Source organism: Mobula hypostoma, chromosome 27 (genome assembly GCF_963921235.1).
Source record: "Mobula hypostoma chromosome 27, sMobHyp1.1, whole genome shotgun sequence".
NCBI lineage: Eukaryota > Metazoa > Chordata > Chondrichthyes > Myliobatiformes > Myliobatidae > Mobula > Mobula hypostoma.
Genome location: NC_086123.1, coordinates 19,893,999 through 19,915,857, shown reverse-complemented (window position 1 = coordinate 19,915,857; position 21,859 = coordinate 19,893,999). Strand labels below are relative to the sequence as shown.

Here is a 21,859-nt window from a genome sequence, read left to right as displayed (position 1 = left end):
TTCATATTTCATCTTTTCTCTTCTTATGGCCTTTTTAGTTGAATTTGTTGGTTTTAAAAAGCTTCCCAATCCTCTAACTTCCCACTTTTTTTTTTGCGATATTATATGCCCTCCCTTTTGCTTTTACGGTCTCATTGACTTCTCTTGTCAGCCATGGTTGCTTCATGCTCCCTTTAGAATATTTCTTCATCTCTGGGTTATATCTATCCTGCATCTTTCAAATTGCACCCAGAGCCTCCAGCCACTGCTGTTCTGTCACCATCCCTGATAGTGACCCCTTCCAATCAACTTTGGCCAGCTCGTCTCTTATGCCTCTAAAATTCCCTTTACTCCATTGTAAAGCTGATACATCCGATTTTATCTTCTCCTTCTCAAACTGTAGGGAGAATTGTATCATATTATGATCACTGCCTCCTAAGGCTTCCTTTTCTGTATGCTCCTTAATCTAATCAATTTATTACACAACACCCAATCCAGAACTGCCTCTCCCCTGGTGGGTTCAACCACAAGCTACTCTAAAAAGCCATCTTGTAGGCATCCTACAAATTGCCTTTCTTGGGATCCAGCACCAACATGATTTCCCTCAATCTACCTGCATATTGAAACACCCGCCCCCCATGACAATCGTAACATTGTGTTTTTTTTTACATGCCTTTTCTATCTCCCATTATAATTTCAGAGGCCTGTATATAACTCCCATCAGGAGTTATATACCCTTGCAGTTTCTTAACTCTACTCACAAGGATTCGCATTCTTCCAATCCTATGTCACTTTTTCCACTAACTTTTCACTTTTTCATTCATTTTTTACTAACAGAGCTACCCCATCCCCTCTGCCTACCTGCCTGTCCTTTTGATATAACGTCCTTGGACGTTAAGCTCCCACCTACGATCCTCTTTCAGCCACGACTCAGTGATGCCACTTCATACCTGTCAGTTTACTTCACTCCATTAAAAAAAATAATCCACGGAGTTAAGATTGTCAAATCCTGTCAATTTCCTAATCAATCTGTGCCTCTGAGTACAGCTGCTGAGGTTAAATTCCTGGAATAACCACTAGAAATCCGGATTTTTGATCCTGAAACAATCTCAAATGTTATTCTCTAGAATTTAAATTTTAAAGGATTGTATCAGTAATGGAAATCATATAACCCACCTAGATTACCAGGTCTTTTAGAATGGGAAATCTACCATAATTCTCTAGTCTGTTTTTTAGTGTGACTACGGTACACTTACACTGTCATGGCTGATCGTTAACAGCTACTTAGTTCAGGGTTAATTGGCCTCAGGCATCAATTCCTGGTATTGCCAGTGTTGCCCACATATGGTGAGTGAGTAATTTTAAAATCTTCACTGGCTATGCTGCATCCTTCTTGTAATGCAGCAAACAAAAATGAACGTCAATGGTCATCAATCCACAGCAAAAGTGATTGAACTTGAATGAAACAGGCCAAGCACAGCAATTGATAGAAAGACCCACTTTCTTTTTTGATGAACTTCCTCTTTTATTCCCCCCCCAAAAGCAAATCCACTGCCAGTTCAGCCCATCAGTATGTGATTAAGATAAAAAAAAACTGACATGAAAAACTGATTTTCATTTCAAATTAGCTGCACTCAAATTTTCTTTGCAGAGCAATTCAAATCAAAACTCAACCTGCTCTGTTCAAAGAGGCTACATAGTAAGGTTGAAATGTTTTGTATGCATAGATTAGATAAAACATTAAAGTAGACACCACTCATGCAAAATCTGGATTAAATATCAAAGTACTGTACACATGAATGCTTTTCCACTGAATTACTTACTCACTCCATGCAGACCCAATTAACATCAACAATAAAATAACAACACCGTGTCTAATTTTCAAGGCATCTTCAAAATTGGTGAAGACAAATGCTGCAATAGATTTTTTCGTAACCAACTGCTACTCTTCATTGGATGTCAACAGGAGTGAGCTGCAGTGTCTTAATCTTGTAGATCTTAATGCAGTTTCTTGTAAGTATTCATTAGCAGTCTTCAAGCATCAATTTAGATACTTCACGAAAGTTCAAGATACAACATTTATGATCTTGAGAGTTACCTATCACTATTTTAGTAGCATACTATAGGACATCTTCTCCCCATCAAAACTAGTGACAATTTTGAAGGCTAAAAATGGTTCTGGAGGCTCACTAATAGCAAAATTATATTAATCAGGTGTTGAAAGGGAGGAAGCGGACACTAGGACAGTTCAAGAGCAGCTTTACAAAAAATGTTTTTAAGATACGTCGATTGAACTAGAGCGGGGAACATAAAGGATTACAGAATTTAAATTAAGTATCTCAACATCACCCTATCTAAAGACTAAATGACTAAGGCAGCAAGGAGGGGAAGAAAACAGCACTGACAAAAAAAAACTAATGGATTCCTCTCAACTCTGCAAGCTGCGATTACTGGGGCTGCTGTAGGCTAGTTGAGCCAGAAGGGTCTGGTACAGTGCTGTATCTCTAAATAAATAAATATGGATTAGTGTTTCAGTTCCAATTACTCACAACTTACATCAATATTTTGGCTGAGGGATCCAAATGTATTTCCAAGTTTGAAACAAAACTAAGAAGGAATACAAATGAAACAAAACTGTAGATGCTGGGTCTGAAACAGAAACAGAAAATGCTGTCAGCCAGCATCTGGGGACAGAGAAACAGCTGTTGTTTCAGGTCTGAAACCTTCCATCAAAAGTGGGAATGTAATGATAGGACAAAGCTCCAAGGGACAAGTTCAGCAAGTGGGCAACATCATAGAAGACAGAGTACAATGTGGGGGTGGGGGGGAAGAGGTTTGAACGAAAAAATAGAAATTTAGAAAATAATCTATCAAAAAGGTAGGCAGGTGTGTCCCTGTTTGGTTAAAAAATGAAATTAAACCAACAAACCAGGAGATTTAGTGTTTTTGTGAATAGAATTGAGGAACTGCAAAGGTACAAAGATCCCAATGAGTTATATACAGACCTCTGAGTAGTAGTCAGGATACGAGGTATAAATTACAATAGAAAAAAGAAAGAAAAAGCATGTAAGAAAGGCAATATTACAGTGATCGTGGAGGATGTTGAAATGCACGTACACTGGGGGGAAGAAAAAAGGCTGGTGGTGGAAACAAGAAAAGGAATTTGAGGAACACACACAAAATGCTAGAGGAACTCTGCAGGCCAGGTAGAAAAGAGTAAACAGTCGATGTTTCAGGTAGACAGCCTTCATCTGATTAGGCAGCTTGTGAAGGAATCCTTAGTGAACAGTGACGTAATATGATGGGATTCACCCTGCAGTTTGAGACAGCCATGCCAAAATTAGGTACGACTGGTTTACAGTTGAGTTAAGGTAACTACGGAGACATGAGGGTCAGAGTTGATTGGAAGGGGACCCCAGAAAGTAAGGTAGTGGAGCAGAAACAGTGGGAATTTCTGAGAGCAGTTCTGGAGACAGCAGAATTTCATTTCGGGGGAAAAAATAGCAGACAAAGGGGAGAATGAGGCAACCATTACTGATAAGGAAGCTAGGGACAGCAGAAAACAAAAGAAAAGATGCATGTGGGAAGCCTTTAAAAACCAATAAAAGGGGAGAAAAGCAACACACAAAGTTGCTGGTGAATGCAGCAGGCCAGGCAGCACCTCTAGGAAGAGGTACAGTCGACATTTCGGGCCGAGACCCAAGGGGAGAAAAGATGATATATAGTATGAAGGTAAATTAGCCAATCATATAAAATATATCAGAGGTATATAAAGCATAAGTGGACATAGCATCTCAGGAACATGATATAAAAGGATAATGGCAAACACAGACATGGCAGATGCTCAAGTGAGGCGGAGGGAGGAAGGGGGGAAAAGAGTTGAGTGTAGTGGCCATTCTAAAATTGTGGAAGACACTAACAATATGGCAGAAATTTGAATGTGTCAAGGGGCAGAAGTGAGTGTAGTTGTTATTACTGAGGGGAAGGTGCTTGGGAAGCTGAAAGGTCTAAGGGTAGATAAACCATCTGGCCTAGTGCTGTGAAAGGGGTTTCTGAAGAGATTACGGAGGCATTAGCAGGATCTTTCAAGAATCAAAGGAGTCGGTGAGTATCCCAGAAAAATGGAAAATTGCAAATACAACAACCCTGTTTAAGGGAGAAAGGCAAAAGACAGGAGTTAGCCTGACTTTCGCAGTTGGTAAGATTTTGAGTCCATTCTTGAGGATGAAATTTCAGAGTACTTGGGATTACATGACAAAATACAGTAAAGTCACCACAGTTTGTTAAGTGGAGATGACAAATCTGTTAGAATTCTTTAAAGAGGTTACAAGCAGGTTATGCAAAGGAAAATCAGTGGACTTCATTTACTTGGATTTTCAGAAAGCCTTTGACAAGGTAACACACACGAGGCTGATAACAAGATCAGAGCCCATGGCAAGGTAGTAGCACGGATAGAAGATTGGTTGACTGGTTAAAGGCAAACTGGGGATAAATTGGTAATTTCTGATGACTAGCAGAGTGGTGCAGGAATCAGTGTTGAAAGCGCAACTTTTCACATTAATCTGGACGAAGGAACTGATAACATTGTGGCCAAGTTTGTAGATCATACAAAGATGGAGGAACAGGTAGAGTTGCAGAGGCAGAGGACTTGGACTAGTTAGGTGACTGGGTAAAGAAGTGGCAGATGGAATGCAGCATAGGGAAGTGGAAAGTTATGCACTTTGACAGATAATAAAGATGTAGGCTATCTTGTAAACAGTTAGAGAATGCAGAAATCTGAGGCTCTTAAGTCCTAGTTCAGGATTCACTTAAGGTGAACTTGCAGGTTGAGTTGGTAGTAAGCAAGGCAAATGCAATGTCAGCATTAATTTCAAGAGGACTAGAATACATGCAAGGATGTACTGCTGAGGCTTTGTAGGGTGATGGTCATACAGTATTTGGAATACTGTGAGCATTTCTGGGACCTGTATCCAAGGAAAGTCATGCTGCCCCTGAAGAGGAGTTTCATAATGACTCCAGTAATGAAACACTTAATGCACGAGAAATATTTGATGGATCTGAGCTGGTACTTGGGAGTTCAGAAGGATGGGGGAAGTCTCATTGAAACGGCAAATATTGAAAGACTTGGATAGAATGGACATGAAAATGATATTTTCATTATTAGAAAAGTCCAGCATCTGATGCTAAAGCCTCAGAATACAAGGATGTTCCTTTAGAACTCAGATGAGAAGGAGTTTCTTCAGCCAGTGATGGTGAATCTGTGGGATTGCCACGAAGGTCTGTGGAGACCAAGTCATATGGTATACTTAAGGCAGAGATTGGAAGTTTCTTGATTGGGGTAAGGAGTTAAAGGATAACAAGGAGAAGCCAGGAGAAGGAGTTTGAAAAAGAATCAGCTATGAATGAATGCCAGCGCAGACTCAAAGAGCAGCATCCATCAAAGATTCTCACTACCCAGGTCATGCTGTTTTCTCGTTACTGCCATCAAGTAGAAGGTACAAGTGCCTCTGGACTCACACCACCAGGTTCAAGAACAGTTACTAGCTCTCAACCATTAGGCTCTTGAACAAAAGGGGATAGCTATACTCATTTAAAGTCTCTGTTATATTGTTATTTCATGCTTGTCATTTATTGCTATTTATATCTGCATTTGCACAATTTGTTTACAGCTTACAGTTGCTGTTCTATAGATTTGCTAAGTATGACTGCACAAAAAGAATCTCAGGATTGTATGAGGTGACACATATGTACCCTGACAATAAATTTACTTTGAACTTTGAAGAGTTGATTAACCTAATTCTGCTCACATATCTTACAGTATAATATAAACTTCTCAGTCAGTCTGTACATGACCTGCATAACTTTAATTTTTTCATTTTTACCCAATTAGAGTCACTATGATCTGTTTTCGTTTCCTGCTAGCCTATTTTCATAATTTACCACAGGCAACACACATCGCATGTCTCCATAGTTTGCTATATTCAGACTTAAGACCCCAGATCCAGACTAAACTAAATCACATTCAATATTTATATAAAATTTTAACTTATTATCATCGCTGGTCCCAAAAATGCCCTTAACTGCAAGACCAAATAGACTCTTTCTTATTACACAAGACTAGAACTAACAGAGCTATTCTTTCATTGTTTCCCGAACAACCTGAACTTGAAAATCATCTCTCATACATTTGGTAAATTGATCCTCCAAACTATTATTGTTCATGTTGAATACTTTATACTTCATTCTCGCCAAACAATTGATACCAGAGCGTACAATCATCACAGCGATATTTGATTCTGATCTTCGTGCTCCCTGGAGTACAAGTCGATAGTAAACATTAAAAATTTAAATTATAAATCATAAATAGAAAAAAGAAAGTAAGGTAGTGCAATAAAACCGAGAGGCAGGTCCAGATATTTGTCTATAAACTCAGTCTATATGTAGATTAAACACTCCCTGACTCTCTAATTTATATTATGTCCTACATTATCATAACTGTGTGAAGACCTACATTTTACTCCAACCAGTGTTTTCTACCCCATGCCATTATCTTAGCTCCACTAAAAAGCTTGTCTGAACTAGAATCTTTCCCCTTTTCTTTTAATTCCCAGTTTTGTGTGTGTGTGTGTGTGTGTGTGTGTGTGTGTGTGTGTGTGTGTGTATATATATATTTTTTTTTGTTTGTTTGTTTTCTCTACTTTAAGCTGGAACAAGATGCTACTTTTCATTGGCACATCTTAAAATCAAGGCTTTTCAGTCGTAGCATCCTACTAAATTCACACTAATTACAAGGATACAAGGTGCCAGCAGGGGTTACTCACCATCAAAGAGCAAGAGTAACGGCTAATTATGCCCTCCCTAGATCAGACGTAGTATATTCCAGGAACCTTACTGGTTAAAATGGATCAACTATCACATGAGAAACCAGCTGGGCGACAAGGGATTAAATTAATTATTTCCACACAATCAAGCTATTTTTAGTCCACTTAAAGACACTGCATGTTTTATTGAATTTGTTCATGACATTTTGTGTTTATAAATACTGACAAAATAAATACCCTGTAACACAGCACATGAATATACACATTAATATTGCTTACCAATTAACATCGATTCCCTCTGGTACTGTTTGGTGAGATGAGACCGTTTTGTCAAACAGAACACATATCTTTCCAAGACATACCAGCACATTTCATAGTAGAAAGGATAACGGAACTTGGCATTAACCTGGAAAAAAAAACAAGCAATATAGGCTTAACGACTGCAAAAGATGGTAAAGAATAATATGTATTTTAATCATTATTGTATTGATAACTGTGATTAATAAATAGTTAATATTTACTATATGTGAATATTTTAGGTTAACAGTTTATAATGACAAATAATTCCTGAAAGGACCTAAAAGTAGTTATATTTTTTGCAACCATTTTCTTTAAGAGCAAGAATTGGTCTATTGGATACAAGACAATGTGAGAATACTACATGCAAGTTTGTGACCCTTTTCTCGAATCCACCGCCCAAATCATTCAGTATTCATATTTCACTAATAAAAAATATGGAAGGATTGAAGAGACATGCAAATTAATAGGGTATCCTGAAAAAAAATTAATATAATTCAGTCCTGACTTTTTTTTTATAAAACACTTCCCAAGCAAGTTACCACTTTACACATTAAAAATGTAATAGGCAGAGGGTAAGTTAGTAACATAGAGAGAGAGATAGATAGGAAAAGTTCCAAAGCAAAAATAATGGGAGAACATTCCCGTCGTCTATCATTGTCTATCTGACAAGCTTCTGATATGAAATTTCCAGGGGAGTACCAGCTAAAAATGTAAGAGAGTGAAAGAGATTAATCTCAAAGGTTGAGGGAAAGGGTTTTCCTCAAAATGTCGATGAAGGATTGAGAATTCTCAGGAGGTTCTACCAGGGACGTTGGATTGGAATTTTATTCAAGAGCAACATAATTTACAAAACTGTGAGCATTTTTGCAACAGTATCTGCTGCACAATAGAGAGCTATTTTTATATTAATTACTTGGATTAATGTTGCAACTACCAGACAAATGAAGCTGAATTCTGTTAATCACTGCTGACAGACTACTTCAAAAGTCTACTATAGGTCTGCTTTTATGTCCAATTATTTTGTTAATTGACTTGGCTCCAGAACAAATTTTCCATCCCAGACTACCAATTAAATATCACAAAACAGAAATCCAAATTTAAAAATTTGTTAATAATGTACTGATAACACTAATCTTCCAAGCAGAGCCATGGATTATCTTTAATTAATATATAATCCACATTTTCACTTCTTCATACGTTTTCACTTCTTGCTCCCAAAGTTGTTGATTACTAAATAGGATTTGATTCAAACTTGCTCTTTAATATCTGGCAGGAATATTATCAGTCAGTATTGACCATAGGTTTCTGTAAACTTCTGAATGCTATCAGTCATTACAGCCAAGCCTAATTCTCTTTTCATCCAACACAGACTTCCAATAAAAGAGGTTGGCAACAATCATGATCGTGAGCGAGGGCTCCCTTTGTAACTGGTGTCACAAAAGCTAACTGACATACTACTGGAGTTGTGATTAATAATCACATTCATACTAAAAGTAGGATCTTTCTGGTCCATGAGGCTCAATTATTGATTGGTCCATAAGAGAAAATTTAACTTCAGAGAATGTATCCAATTTCATAAGAATTTAAAAATTAGATCCAAAAAATTTTCACTTGCAGGACAACGGACTGAAGAGACACAATGATTTACCCAAGTTTATCCAGATGAGTAGTTGGATCAAGAAGAACAAGCAGGTGATCTACCCATTACCCTGTGACAACATTGCTTAAATGCACTATCTTTCCTAGCGATTCTTTATCTGTGGATAATTGCCTGGATTTTGCTCAACATCTCCCTCTGTGGGAATTCATGATCTTCCCAAAGAGAAACAATCATCAATATTACTGCAACATCACTTAACAATGTCAAAGTTACATTTGCTTAAACTGAAGAGGTGCAAGCAAAAATCAAATTCTTGTGAAAAGAAATTGAAGGATTTCTGTACTTGCTGTACCCAGAATATCTTTAGGAAGCGGTGTCTCAGAAAGGCAGCGTCCATTATTAAAGACACCCAGCACCCAGGGCAAGCACTTTTCTCACCGTTACCATCAGGTAGGAGATACAGAAGCCTGAAGGCACACACTCAGCGATTCAGGAACAGCTTCTTCCCTACTACCATCCGATTCCTAAATGGACTTTGAAGCTTTGGACACTACCTCACTTTTTTAATATACAGTATTTCTGTCTTTGCACATTCTTTAATAATCTATTCAATATACGTAATTGATTTACTTGTTTATTTATTGTATTTTTTTTCTCTGTCTGCTAGATTATGTATTGCATTGAACTGCTGCTGCTAAATTAACAAATTTCACATCACATGCCAGTGATAATAAATCTGATTCTGAATTTACTGTATCTAGAGGATTTCCTTTTTAATATAAGCTACTTCTCTACAATTTTAATCTACAACACACAAGGAGGACACTCATATCTCCCTCTAACATGCACAAAAGGATAAATCCAGTTCCACTGCATGGAAAGTTAAAAAGATGCCCTTTGACAAAAGGGACAGCAAGTGATGTTCTCCTAGGCTTGTTTCAATAGTGCTCAAAGCAGTCAAAGGCAATATCCTGAGGCATGCTGTTCTGCAAATCCAACTCCTGAGGATAAACAATGAGATCAGACAAACCAAACCAGAGTACAACAGATGACAGAAATCAGAAACTGAAAACAGAATATTCAAGAAACACTTAAATCAAGTAACATCAGAAAAAGGGAAAGTTGGGGATAAAAAAAAGTTTTAAGATACAGAGACTGGGGTGAAGGATGAGAGAATACAAGGAAAGGCCTGTTATTAGGAAAAGAGAAATGATTTAATCACTTAATAAGAATATTGCTATAATGAGGCCCCACACAATCTTGAACACTACTTCCTCTTCTGTCTGGAGATACTACAGCTTTCTGAATTCAATACCTAATTTCCACAACTTCATGTCATCCATCAGTGATGCTAGTTCATATTCTTTATTCTTCCCTTTCAGAAAATGGAGGACATACCCAGTCTGATCTGCCAGATGTCTTCCTGCTCTGCATTTGGCAAATCCTACATGTTCGTTCGTCTAAGTTCTCACTCTATAACTTCTCCCTTTCAGATGATTCTATTTACAAGTTATCCCCATGATCACCCCAGTTTTATCCTGTCATAAGCATCGCACCCTGCAGCATAACAGGCTTCCCAGTGACCAAACGTTTAAACTCTGATTCCTATTCTGACGTGTCAATCCTTGGCGTCCTTGTGCCAAGATGAGACCACCCTCAGGATAGAGGAGCAACACATTATATTCTATCTGGGTGCCTTCTAACCTAATGGCATGAATATCGATTTCTCCTTCCGGTAAACACGTTTCCCCCACCCCCCCCCAACCCGCTTTCCTCTATTTCCACTTCTTCTCACCCGCCTATTACTTCCCCCGAGTCTCCTCCTCCTTCCCTTTCTCCTACTGTCCACTCTCCTCTCCTGTTAGATTCTTTCTTCTCCAGCCTTTGACATTTCCCCACACTCCTGGCTTCACCTATCACTTTACAGCTAGCCTCGTTCCCCTTCACCCCCCATCTTTTTATTCAGACATCTTCCCCCTTCCTTCTCAGTCCCAAAGTAAGGTCTCAGCCCAAAACCTCGGCTGTTTACTCTTTTCCATAGATGCTGCCTGACCTGTTGAGTTCCTCCAGCATTTTGTGTGTGTTGCTTTGGATTTCCAGCATCTGCAGACTTTCGCTTCGTTTCGCTGAAGGGGTGAAATACTGCGTCCGGTGCTCCCGATGTGGCCTTCTATACATTGGCGAGACCCGAAGCAGACTGGGAGATCGTTTCGCTGAACACCTACGCTCTGTCCACCAGAGAAAGCAGGATCTCCCTGTGGCCGCACATCTTAATTCCATGTCCCATTCTCATTCTGATATGTCTATCCGCAGCTTCCTCTACTGTAAAGATGAAGCCACACTCAGGTTGGAGGAACAACACCTTATATTCCGTCTGGGTAGCCTCCAACCTGATGGCATGAACATTGACTTCTCTAACTTCCGCTAATGCCCCACCTCCCCCTCGTACCCCATCCATTATATATATATATATATATATATATATACACACACACACACACACACACACACACACGCATTCTTTTTCTCTCTCTCCTTTTTTGCCCTCTGTCCCTCTCACTATACCCCTTGCCCATCCTCTGGGCTTCCCCCCCTCCCCCTTTTCTTTCTCCCTCGGCCTCCTGTCCCATGATCCTCTCATATCCCTTTTGCCAATCACCTGTCCAGCTCTTGGCTCCATCCCTCCCCCTCCTGTCTTCTCCTATCATTTTGGATCTCCCCCTCCTCCTCCCACTTTCAAATCTCTTACTAGCTCTTCTTTCAGTTAGTCCTGACGAAGGGTCTTGGCCCGAAACGTCGACTGTACCTCTTCCTATAGATGCTGCCTGGCCTGCTGCGTTCACCAGCAACTTTTATGTGTGTTATCTGCAGAATTTCTTGTGTTTGTGCATAGTAGGCTTATTATTGTGCAGTTTTTAAAAAAAAAATTAGATAAGATCATCTCTTTCTCTCTGCCCTTTTACTGCGTTTTAAAAGCTATATTCTTACATTTTAAAGTTTTGATGAAAAATTTAATGACCCTGAAATAAACAAACACACATGCGCACACAGTATAGGAACAGAATTACGCCATTCAGCCGCTTATATTTCTTTCCCCAAAGATGTGATATGGTCTGCTGGACATTTCCAACATTTTTACATGCTCAAGTGATATGGCTTGAAACTCTATTTGACAAAGGTTTGCAGCCGATGGTTAAAAATGCCAACATTATAGACGAAAACAAAGTTAAGGTATCCTTTTAGTGAAATCAACATACAGTGCCTATAAAAAGTATTCAACACCTCCCCCCCCCCGGAAGTTTTCATGTTTTATTGTTTTACAACATTGAATCACAATGGATTTAATTTGGCTTTTTTTAAAACACTGATCAACAGAAAAAGACTCTTTCATGTCAAGGTGAAAACAAATTTCTACAAAGTGACCTATATTAATTACAAATATAAAATACAAAATAATTGATTGCATAATTATTCACCCTCTTTAATATGACACACCAAATTATCACTGGTGCAGCCAACTGGTTTTAGAAGTTGCATAGTTAGTTAAATGGAGATCACCTGTCTGCAGTCAAGGTATTTCAATTGATTGTAGTAAAAAAAACCTGTATCTGGAAGGTCCAACTGCTGGTGAGTCAGTATCCTGGCAAAAACTACACCATGAAGACAAAAAACACTCCCAGCAACTCGGCAAGAGGTTATTGAAAACAACAAGTCAGGCAATGGATACGGAAAATTTCCAAGTCACTGAATATCCCTTGGAGTACAGTTAAGTCAATCATCAAAAAATGGAAAGAATATGGCACAGCTGTAAATCTGCCTAGAGCAGACAGTCCTCAAAAACTGAATGACCGTGCAAGAAAAGGACTAGTGAGGGAGGCCACCAAGAGACCCATGACAACTCTGGAGGAGTTACAAGCTTCAGTGGCTGAGATGACAGAGACTGCACAGACAACAACTGTTGCCCAGATACTTCACCAGTCGCGGCTTTATGGGAGACTGGCAAACAGAAAACCACTGTTGGGAGAAAAAACTCACATGAAATCTCAGCTAGAGTTGGCCAGAAGACATGAGGGAGACTCTGAAGTCAGCTGGAAGAAGGTTTGATGAAACCAAAATCGAGCTTTTAGGCCATCAGACCAAACCCGAACACTGCACATCATCAAAAACACACCATCCCTACCGTGAAGCACGGTGGTGGTTGCATCATGCTGTGGGAATGCTTCACTGCAGTAGGCCCTGGAAGGCTTGTGAAGGTAAAGGGTAAAATGAATGCATCAAAATACAGGGAATTCCTGGAGGAAAGCCTGATGCAGTCTGCAAGAGAACTGTGACTTGGGAGATTTGTTTTCAAAGAAAACAATGACCCCAAGCATAAAGCTAAAGCTACACAGGAATGGCTTAAAAACAGCAAAGTCAATGTCCTGGAGTGGCCAAGTCACAGTCAGACCTCAATCCAATTGAGAAATTGTGGATGGACTTGAAAAGGGCTGTTCACTCATGATCCCCCTGCAGTCTGACAGAGCTTGAGCAATTAGTAAAGAAGAATAGGGAAAAATTGCAGTGTCCAGATGTGCAAAGCTAATAGAGACCTACTCACACAGACTCAAGGCTGTAATTGCTACCAAAGGTGTATCTACTAAATACTGACTTGAAGGGGGTGACTAATTATGAAATCAATTATTTTGTGTTTAATCATTGTAATAAATTCAGAATAATTTGTAGAAATCTGTTTTCACTTTGGCCCAAAAGACTCTTTGCTGTTGATCAGTGTCAAAAACGATCTTTGCTACCCAAGTCTTACTGACTTCTCCTTTATTTTGTACATCACTTCAAAGTGCCCTAACTTGTAATTTAGTTGTGAGAAATTGAAAGGCATTGTTCTCTGCCCCTATCTGTTGCACTCTCAATAAGCTTCTAATTACTGTTCCTTTGTTACACTGATGAGTCAAAGCTCCAGAAAAGGAGTTCCCAACTTTTTTGGTGCTATGGACCACTGCCATTAACCAAGGGGTCCGTGAACCCCAGGTTGGGAACCCCTGCTCTAGAGCCATTCCTCAAGGCTCCCAAATAGCAGAACCTTGTAATGATTTGTTTGTATTAGTTCTTTACAAATTAATTATTGGAAACAATCATAAGAATGAAGGTTAATCTCAAATCTCATTCTATATCTCATATGCACATCGAAAACCATACTCACAATGAAATGCCACTTTCTTGATGTAGCACAATGCTATTTGTATTTTCCTAGGGGTTTACAAAAAACTATGAATGTTTTGAAATATTGAATATATAACCAGTTCCTTTGTAAAATGCTGTAATATAACTTACTAGTTGTACTAGGCATGAGAATTTATACAGACCAGACCCGAGGTTACATGAAAGATCCTTCATTTGAAATTTAAATTATCAAAATCCTGTGAATAAGCCAAACTAGTCTTATCTGTGATCCTTAACTACTATAATCAGTTTCATGCACCCTAAGGAGCGAGGATAATCACTGCCTCCATTTTACCTTTCACGTGATGGTATATCACAATTTTATGTGCATTTATCCCATGGGAAGATTAGAATCAAAAAGACTCACCAGGCTGCCCATCTGACAAGCATATAAAAACCTGAGAGGCATTTTACACTGATGAATTGATTTTCACAGTATGGATGTGATACTTTTGCCTTTAATCTGTTTCCCAAAAGATAATACATATACTGGTGAATCTCCCATGGCGCTGCAAGGCTCTCTTACATATCTGTCATTTTGATAATACCTTCTATTCACCCTTTACATTTGTCTGTCTCTTCATATTCTCTCCTCTAGAATCTGTCCTTTTCTGTTCCTTTCTTTGGCATGGTAGATGGTGGTGGCATACAACTAAGCCAATAATGTCTAAAAGTTAGGAAATAGACTTTTTATTTTTGAAAAACCCAAGACTCAAATGATACTGGAAGTTGGTGGAGTTTGCGTGCTATGAGACAAGAAAACAGACTAATTATCAGAGGTGATATACAGTTAGCTCATTGATTAAATCAATTTTTCAGCACAGCTCTTAAAACCGTGCTGCTGAAGTGTAAAATCCCGGTCACTTCAGGGTTAGAATTCTGCTCAGTTGTATCTCAACTAAATGCCTGCACCTGGCAATAAGGAGTTTGAAAATGAATCGCCTGAACCACCATTTAAAACATTACTCATCTCCTGTACTGATGGTGTCCAATCTGGCCACCAAAAACCTAGACAAGGCACTGGCCAAACTACCTAGCAGTTTGGATCCAGGCAGCCTTCCCTACTGATTTTCTACCTTTCTCTTTCTGCATCCACTCTGATATCCCTTCAACGTCTGGATGATAAAGTGGTGGAAAGGTCACAAACTTACTATCCAAAACTCAATAGACAGTTAAAGCAGAATTGCTGAATATACTCAACAAGATAGTGAGCAGATATTTACACACAAAAGGTATCACGAATACTGAGATAAAAGATCCACCATGATCGTATGAATGGCAGAGGCTGCTTGAAGTACCAAATAAATTATGCCAGAAGAGTGTCTATTAGTTATGTATTTAATCAAAACAGATAACTCTGTATTAATTCCACGATGGAATTTTATCCAGAATTTTTTTTTAATCTCAGCTTTTGTATCTTACTATAACATTGTGATTGATGCCAAAATTATTCTGAATCATTAGTTATCACAGTGGGACCCTATATCGAAAATGTTCTATTTGAAGTACTTAACAGGTTTTCAGAATCAGGTTTAATATCACTGGCAATTTTTGTAAAATCTGTTGTTTTACGGCAGTGCAATACTTCATTTAAAAAAAATTATAAAATACAATCAGTAATATAGTTGATTCTGGTTAATTTGCCCATCAGTTAACTGGGGCAGTCACTTATTTCAGACAACTCTTAAATAACAGAAACTAGTAGAGAAAATAGCCAGGATACCCCTAATTTACTTGGGACATTATACCACTTGACTGGGGCAGGAGACTGTTGTCTAACTGGCGTCAGTCATATGCACTTGTGTAGCTGTTGGACACTACACTGTGCTTAGAGCAAACATCGATTTGGGCCAATTGATGCAGATTCAGAATGCTGTGATTTTCAATCATTTTATTTTAAAGGCATTATCTGCACTAGGTGTCTGCATTGATTTTGATCATTTTCAGTCAATCAAGGATTAATTCCTCCGTCGACAACTATTAAAGACTAATACAGTTTTATAGTACTGTAGTAGTATTGGTAGTATTCTAATTTGATCTGCATTTCATTTAAATGCCTAATTTGTTACTCAGTTAAACAGTAGTTTGTCCTTTTTTTTTAAAGAAAAACCTTTTTAACTATTTCCATGAAACTTCAGCTAATTGGAGCAGCTGCTTAATTGGGTCAATATCCACCGGTCATGGTGTGTCCCAATTAACTGGAATTGGCAGTGTGTGTATGTGTGAGTATGTATATGTGTGCGTATATATAATAAATTAAATAAGCAGTATGTGTATTATATATAATAAATAAGCAGTACAAGAGAGAATTAAAGAAAATCGTAAGGTAGTGTACATGGGTTCATTACTTTATAGGCCAAACCATGACAGTGTAAAATTCCACAGATATCAAATGGTAACTTAGTCATCATTCATCACATTACAACTTTGGGAATAATTAATGGTTGTCTGTTTGATAGTGAAAGCCATCACTATTAGCTCTGACTTCAGCTGGTATTCACAATGATTAATGACAGATTGGTAACAGGTTATCAATTACAGATGGCAAATCCATCTCATCATTTGTCATCTTGCTTTGGAAAAGCAAGCGCACATTTTAGTGGCTAAGATGACCTAACATGATCTTATCAGCACCATATTGCCCTGTACAAAAATATAATTTAATGCAGTGTGAGCAAAACTTGCATAAAACCATGAGATATAGGAGCAGAATTAAGCCATTCGGCACATCAAGTCCACTCTGCTATGCAATCATGTCTGATTTTTGTTGAGCCCATTCTCCCCATAACCCTTAACCCTCTTGCCATTCAAGATGTGAATCTCTGTCCTAAACGCACTGTGATTTGGCCTTCACAGCCCTCTAGATTCACCATCTCCTGTCTGAAGAAATTTCTCATCTTAGTTTTAAAGGGATATCCCTTTATTCTGAAGCTGTGGCCTCGAATCCCAGGCTCTCCAACTAATGGAAACATCCTCTATACATCTACTTTGAGGCCTTTCAGTATCTGGTAGTGGGCATGATATTTTAGTAGAAGCATACAACCTCTCCCTCCCTGTCAGCAAAATAAAAGAGTGATCATCATCTTCAGGAAGGAGGGAGATATACATGCTCCAGTTTATATCAATGGTGAGGAGGACGAGAGGGCTGGGTTCAAACTCCTCGGAGTGAACATCCTCGATTGCCCGTCCTGGTGCAACCATTCTGATGCCACAGCCAAGAAAGCTCTCCAGCACTTTGCTTCCTCAGCATATCTCCACTCCCTTCGACCCGCTCCAATTTTTAATCAATGCAATACAGAAAGCATTCTATCTGGATGCATCATGGCTTGGTACGGCAGCTGCTGTTCCCACTGCAGCAAGAAGCTGCAGAGTTGTGGATACACCTCAACACATCACAGAAACCAGCCTCCTCTCCATGGACTCTGTCTGCACTTCTCAGTGCTTCAGTAAAGCACTGAGCATAATCAAAGACCCCACCAACCCCAGGCATACTCTCTTCTCCCCCTCCCACTGAGCAGAAGATACAAAAGCCTTACAGCACATATCACCAAGCTCAAGGACTGCTTCTATTACACTGTTATAAGACTCTTTGAACAGTTTGCTGGAATGATAATTATAAAAACCTTATATGTCACACTTTATTCCACACTTATTGTTATTCTCACAGTTATTGTTTTACTTTATACTACCTTAATACACTGTTGCAATGAATTGATCTGTATGCAAATTTCTCACTGTACCTCTGTACATGTGAGAATAATTTAGCAGATTGCCACATCTGATATTGTTGCAGTTATCATCTTTACAATGACTTCATTACTCTTTTAAAACAGTACAAAAACATTTGCAAGGTTTCCAGTTTGAGATAGGTGCCTAGCTCTAAGTACATAGAGCAGGGTAACACTTCTTACATGCACAAATAGAGGGGAAGCAGGAAACAATTGAGGAAACAATTCAGTTTTAAAAGTACTAGATCATAATTGTCATTCTCACAAATTACTGCAACATAATCCAAACAACTCCATTTATAATCTTTCCTCCCAGAGATATCAACTCTGGTTATGCATGAATAGGTACCAGCAGCAATGGCAGGCTTCTAGCACTTCATCAGATGGTCACTACCCATGCAAGAACCTGGTGATAAAATGTGCAATTGAACCTTATCACATCTCATCAGACATTCACATGAAAACATCTGAATGATGATCTGCAGTGGGATTGGTGCACTATACGCAACACTAGCGCACATCAACACTGATAAGAAAGAAAACAAATTTAGGATTGCAGCAGAAGGTGCTTCTTTATGGCTAGCATATCCTCTGAGAAGACCAAAAATTCACACAAAACTTTAGGTGCACTCTGACCAGGACCATGTATAATTGCAATAAGGAAAGATGTGATAGCTCCATGCAGAGATGGGTTAGATGAGATTTACGAGCATGTTTTCAGGAAAATCTTAGTTTGGAGAAACAATGGGCTTGTTTTCTTTGAATCAGAGCAGGGTGATAACATATTTAATTGAGTTGTATAAAACTGAGCCAGCTCTCCAGAGTTATTTGGACAAGTGTATTTATATTTGCAATGAGACTCAGAACTAAGGACTACAAAATTTATTCACAGAGGAACGAGAGACTGATGGCCAGTGCCAACTTGGTGAGCTAAAGTTTCCATGCTGTATCGAGAACTGTATAAGTGAATACAGGATAGCTGAATGCTTCTCCTTCACACTGCAAAAGGGCGGTAGTGGTAGAATTCTTCAATGCATTAAAACAGTACTTGGATAAGCCTTTGAAACCAGAACCTCATGTTTATGAACCAACATCTGGAAGAAGTACACTGAACAGCGCTTGTTGGTTGGTGTTGCCAAAATGACAGAATGGGTTCTTTGGACTTGATAAATTTCAATGATTCTCATACGACAAAGTACACTATTCACAGGGTCAATTAAAGAGCACCAAGTTCAAAGAAAATTATTTGTTAATTTTAACCAGGTATCATGTGATAAAAATGGAAATGGAATGTCTTATGAGGTTGTAGGTCTCCAATTTTAGGCCTATGATGTAGCATACCATTTGCTGGGATAATGCAACAAAAATGTTACCAAACCAGAATTTTCAGTAAAGCATATAAACCTGTACTTTTAAACCAATTGCAGCATTAAGTGTTTCAAAACAAGACTTTTTTTTGCAAAAGGGAGCATCTTTTTACACAAACCAAGTATGCAGAACTAAATATCACAATCACCAATACAGATAGTATATGAATCTTTGAATCTGACAAAAAAATCTGCATATATAGAAATAGAATTTTGCAACATTACGTTGCTCAACTAGACCAAAAAAATTAGCAAAGTGATCCACTTTTAAGAGGATGATGCATGGTACTGGGAAAAAATTTGGAGAGCACAGCAAAGAGCCTCGTATAGTACAAAGTTTTAGTGTTCAGTATTTAATCACACAACCAGGATCATACTGCAATACAAAAAAAAAGAAAACTCATGCATTGAGTTCTTTGGTCGATCTCATTTGTTAATCACAGCTACAATATCAATGGAGTTTTCAGAATGTTCCCATTATTAGAGTAAAAAAAACTAAATGTCACAGGCTTTAATCATACTTAGTGAAATGCAGCAAAGTACTTTGACTTCTACTGAGAAGAGGATCAGTGTTGACTGCAAAGCGATCTACCTGCCCCAGGTCCCCACCAGCTGAGTTGCCCACTAATAATCACAAACTATACAAAACATGAGAGCCTAGATAATAGGAATGCTGCAGGTAATGGAGAATTCACCTCAAAAGAAATAAGGACAAACAAGTAAAGGTTGAAAAATTGCTTTAAGTCTGCATTCATTATAGAGGAATTACCACGGAGATGACTTACCCGAGTTCGATCCTCAATCCCATAAATATAAAGCTGCATGGGAATATTAAAGCTGTGCAGGAAATTTCCACCAAAAACCAACGTGTCTACTGGAGTGTACACTGCATGGATCCATCCTGGGGGAAAAAAAACAGATTAACTTGAGTTTGTTGCAATTTGAAGAATGGCTATTAGGCATTTTAAGAGGGTTTATTAAAGCTCTAACGCAATGGGTATAATTTGCATTGATCAGTTAGGGCCCTGGGAGAAAAATGGAAAAGGTGCAAAAGATTTATAGCATGTCTGACAGGAGAAGATAGTTGGCTACATTGGGAAATATTCACAAAATTCTATTTGTAGCTACATTGCTGTTACCTAGAGTTCATTAAGCAGTAAATAAAAGGACTTTCATCTTTAAGTACAGATCATTACAATATAATAGTTTGCAGGCTGAACGTGATGACAGTTTCGTATGATCTGATCTTTACAGTTCCTTCAAGTTCCATACAACCTCAGGACAGCAGCGCTGAAGTTCCTAACCATCTTTTCATAATCAGAAAAGACAAGGAAATTCCAGGGCAAAAGGAGAGTAAAGGAAGAGTAGGGAGGGTAAACTGATTTTCTGGAACAGAAAGATCTTAAATATTTTGGTGCACTGAAGCATCCTGTTTTCTCAAATACAGAGTTTCAGTTTTCTTTGTAGCAGTCTTCACGGTTCTCTAAGAATTCTACTTGGTGTGGTAAAGAGCATCTCACCTCTGTCCCTGCAAGTCTTGTATTTGTGCACGTGGGATTTCACATTCATGTATATTTTTGAGGCTCCTGGCCTTCTTTAGAAATGTGCATCTGGCTCTTGGCCGAAAATGGTCGAAAATCTCTTCTCTAGGATGTTTATGTAACATCACATCGATTCTGTGAGCCACATTACTTGTGCCCAAATTCTGCTCTGTTGCTGTTTTTGTATTTTAATATTATCATTAGACAGTTTAGATGCTGGTCTAGATCCCTCTTAAATATTGTTAGAGACTCTGCTCCCACTCATCTAGGTACTTACTATTTCCCCTCAATCTCTGTCATCTAGTTTTATTTAACTCTGATAAGGTTAAAGGATTTCTGCAGTCTACCCAATCTACATCCCTCCTAATTTTGTACACCTCAATCATGTTCCTTCTTTTTCTCTTCTGATGAAAGGAAAAAGATCAAGCCTTTACCCTCACAACTAAAATTATGGGATGTCACTCCATCCCATGCAACGTGCAAGTGAATCTCCTCTGCATCCTCTCCAGCACTTTCACATCCATCCTATAAAAGGTTCAAAGGTTAATTTTATTGTCAAAGTATGCATGTACAATACAACTCCAATGTTTGGTTTCTCCAGATAGCCGTGAAATGCAGAAAGATCATGGGGTTGTTGAAAGGAGACATCAAGTTCTCCCCCCCCCCCCCCACCTCTGGCATGATAAACAGAAACAAAACTCACAAATCCTAAAATCCCCCACCTCCTTCCCCACAGGAAAAACAGCGAAGATAGCAACAAATCCCCAACCCCTCCCCTGCAGGAAAAAAAACAGCAACAATAACAATCTCCAAACCCCTCACTCACAAAAAAGTATCAAAACCCCTAACCCCACACACACAGACACACACACACACACACACACAGACACACACACACAGACACACACACACACACAGACACACACACACAATTAACAGATCACCCATTTGCTTATCGGCCACAAGAAAATAAACACCCAAAAAAAAACTGAATGAGACCAAAATAAAGTGGCCAGAACTGCATATTGTACTCCAGATGAGGTCTGATTAACGCTTTATCAAGTTGGAACGCAAGCTCACTGGTCTTGTATTCAATATCCCAACTAAAGGGCAGCATCCAAATGCCTTATTAACCATTATCTACCTGCAATGCCAACTTCAAGATTCTTTGGACTTACCCACTAAGATCCTTCTGTTCCTCAGTACCCCAAGACATCAGCATTCACAGTGTATATCCTACCATTAGTACTACTCACAAAATGCACCACTTTACATTTATCAGGATTAAACTACACCTGCCATTTCT

General features: G+C 38.7%; 1 protein-coding gene across 6 annotated transcripts in view; it reads right to left on the bottom strand.

Moving 5' to 3' along the window:
- The window catches only part of kdm2bb (lysine (K)-specific demethylase 2Bb), a 254,278-nt gene that overhangs the window by 136,133 nt on the left and 96,286 nt on the right, over nucleotides 1–21,859 (bottom strand). For all 6 annotated transcript variants that reach the window (XM_063034449.1, XM_063034451.1, XM_063034450.1 and 3 more), the window contains exons 9-10: nucleotides 19,798–19,913; nucleotides 7,080–7,206 (exon numbers count right to left, since the gene is read on the bottom strand). In XM_063034449.1, the coding sequence (XP_062890519.1) occupies nucleotides 7,080–7,206; nucleotides 19,798–19,913 (243 nt within the window). The remainder of the gene's footprint in view (nucleotides 1–7,079; nucleotides 7,207–19,797; nucleotides 19,914–21,859) is intronic.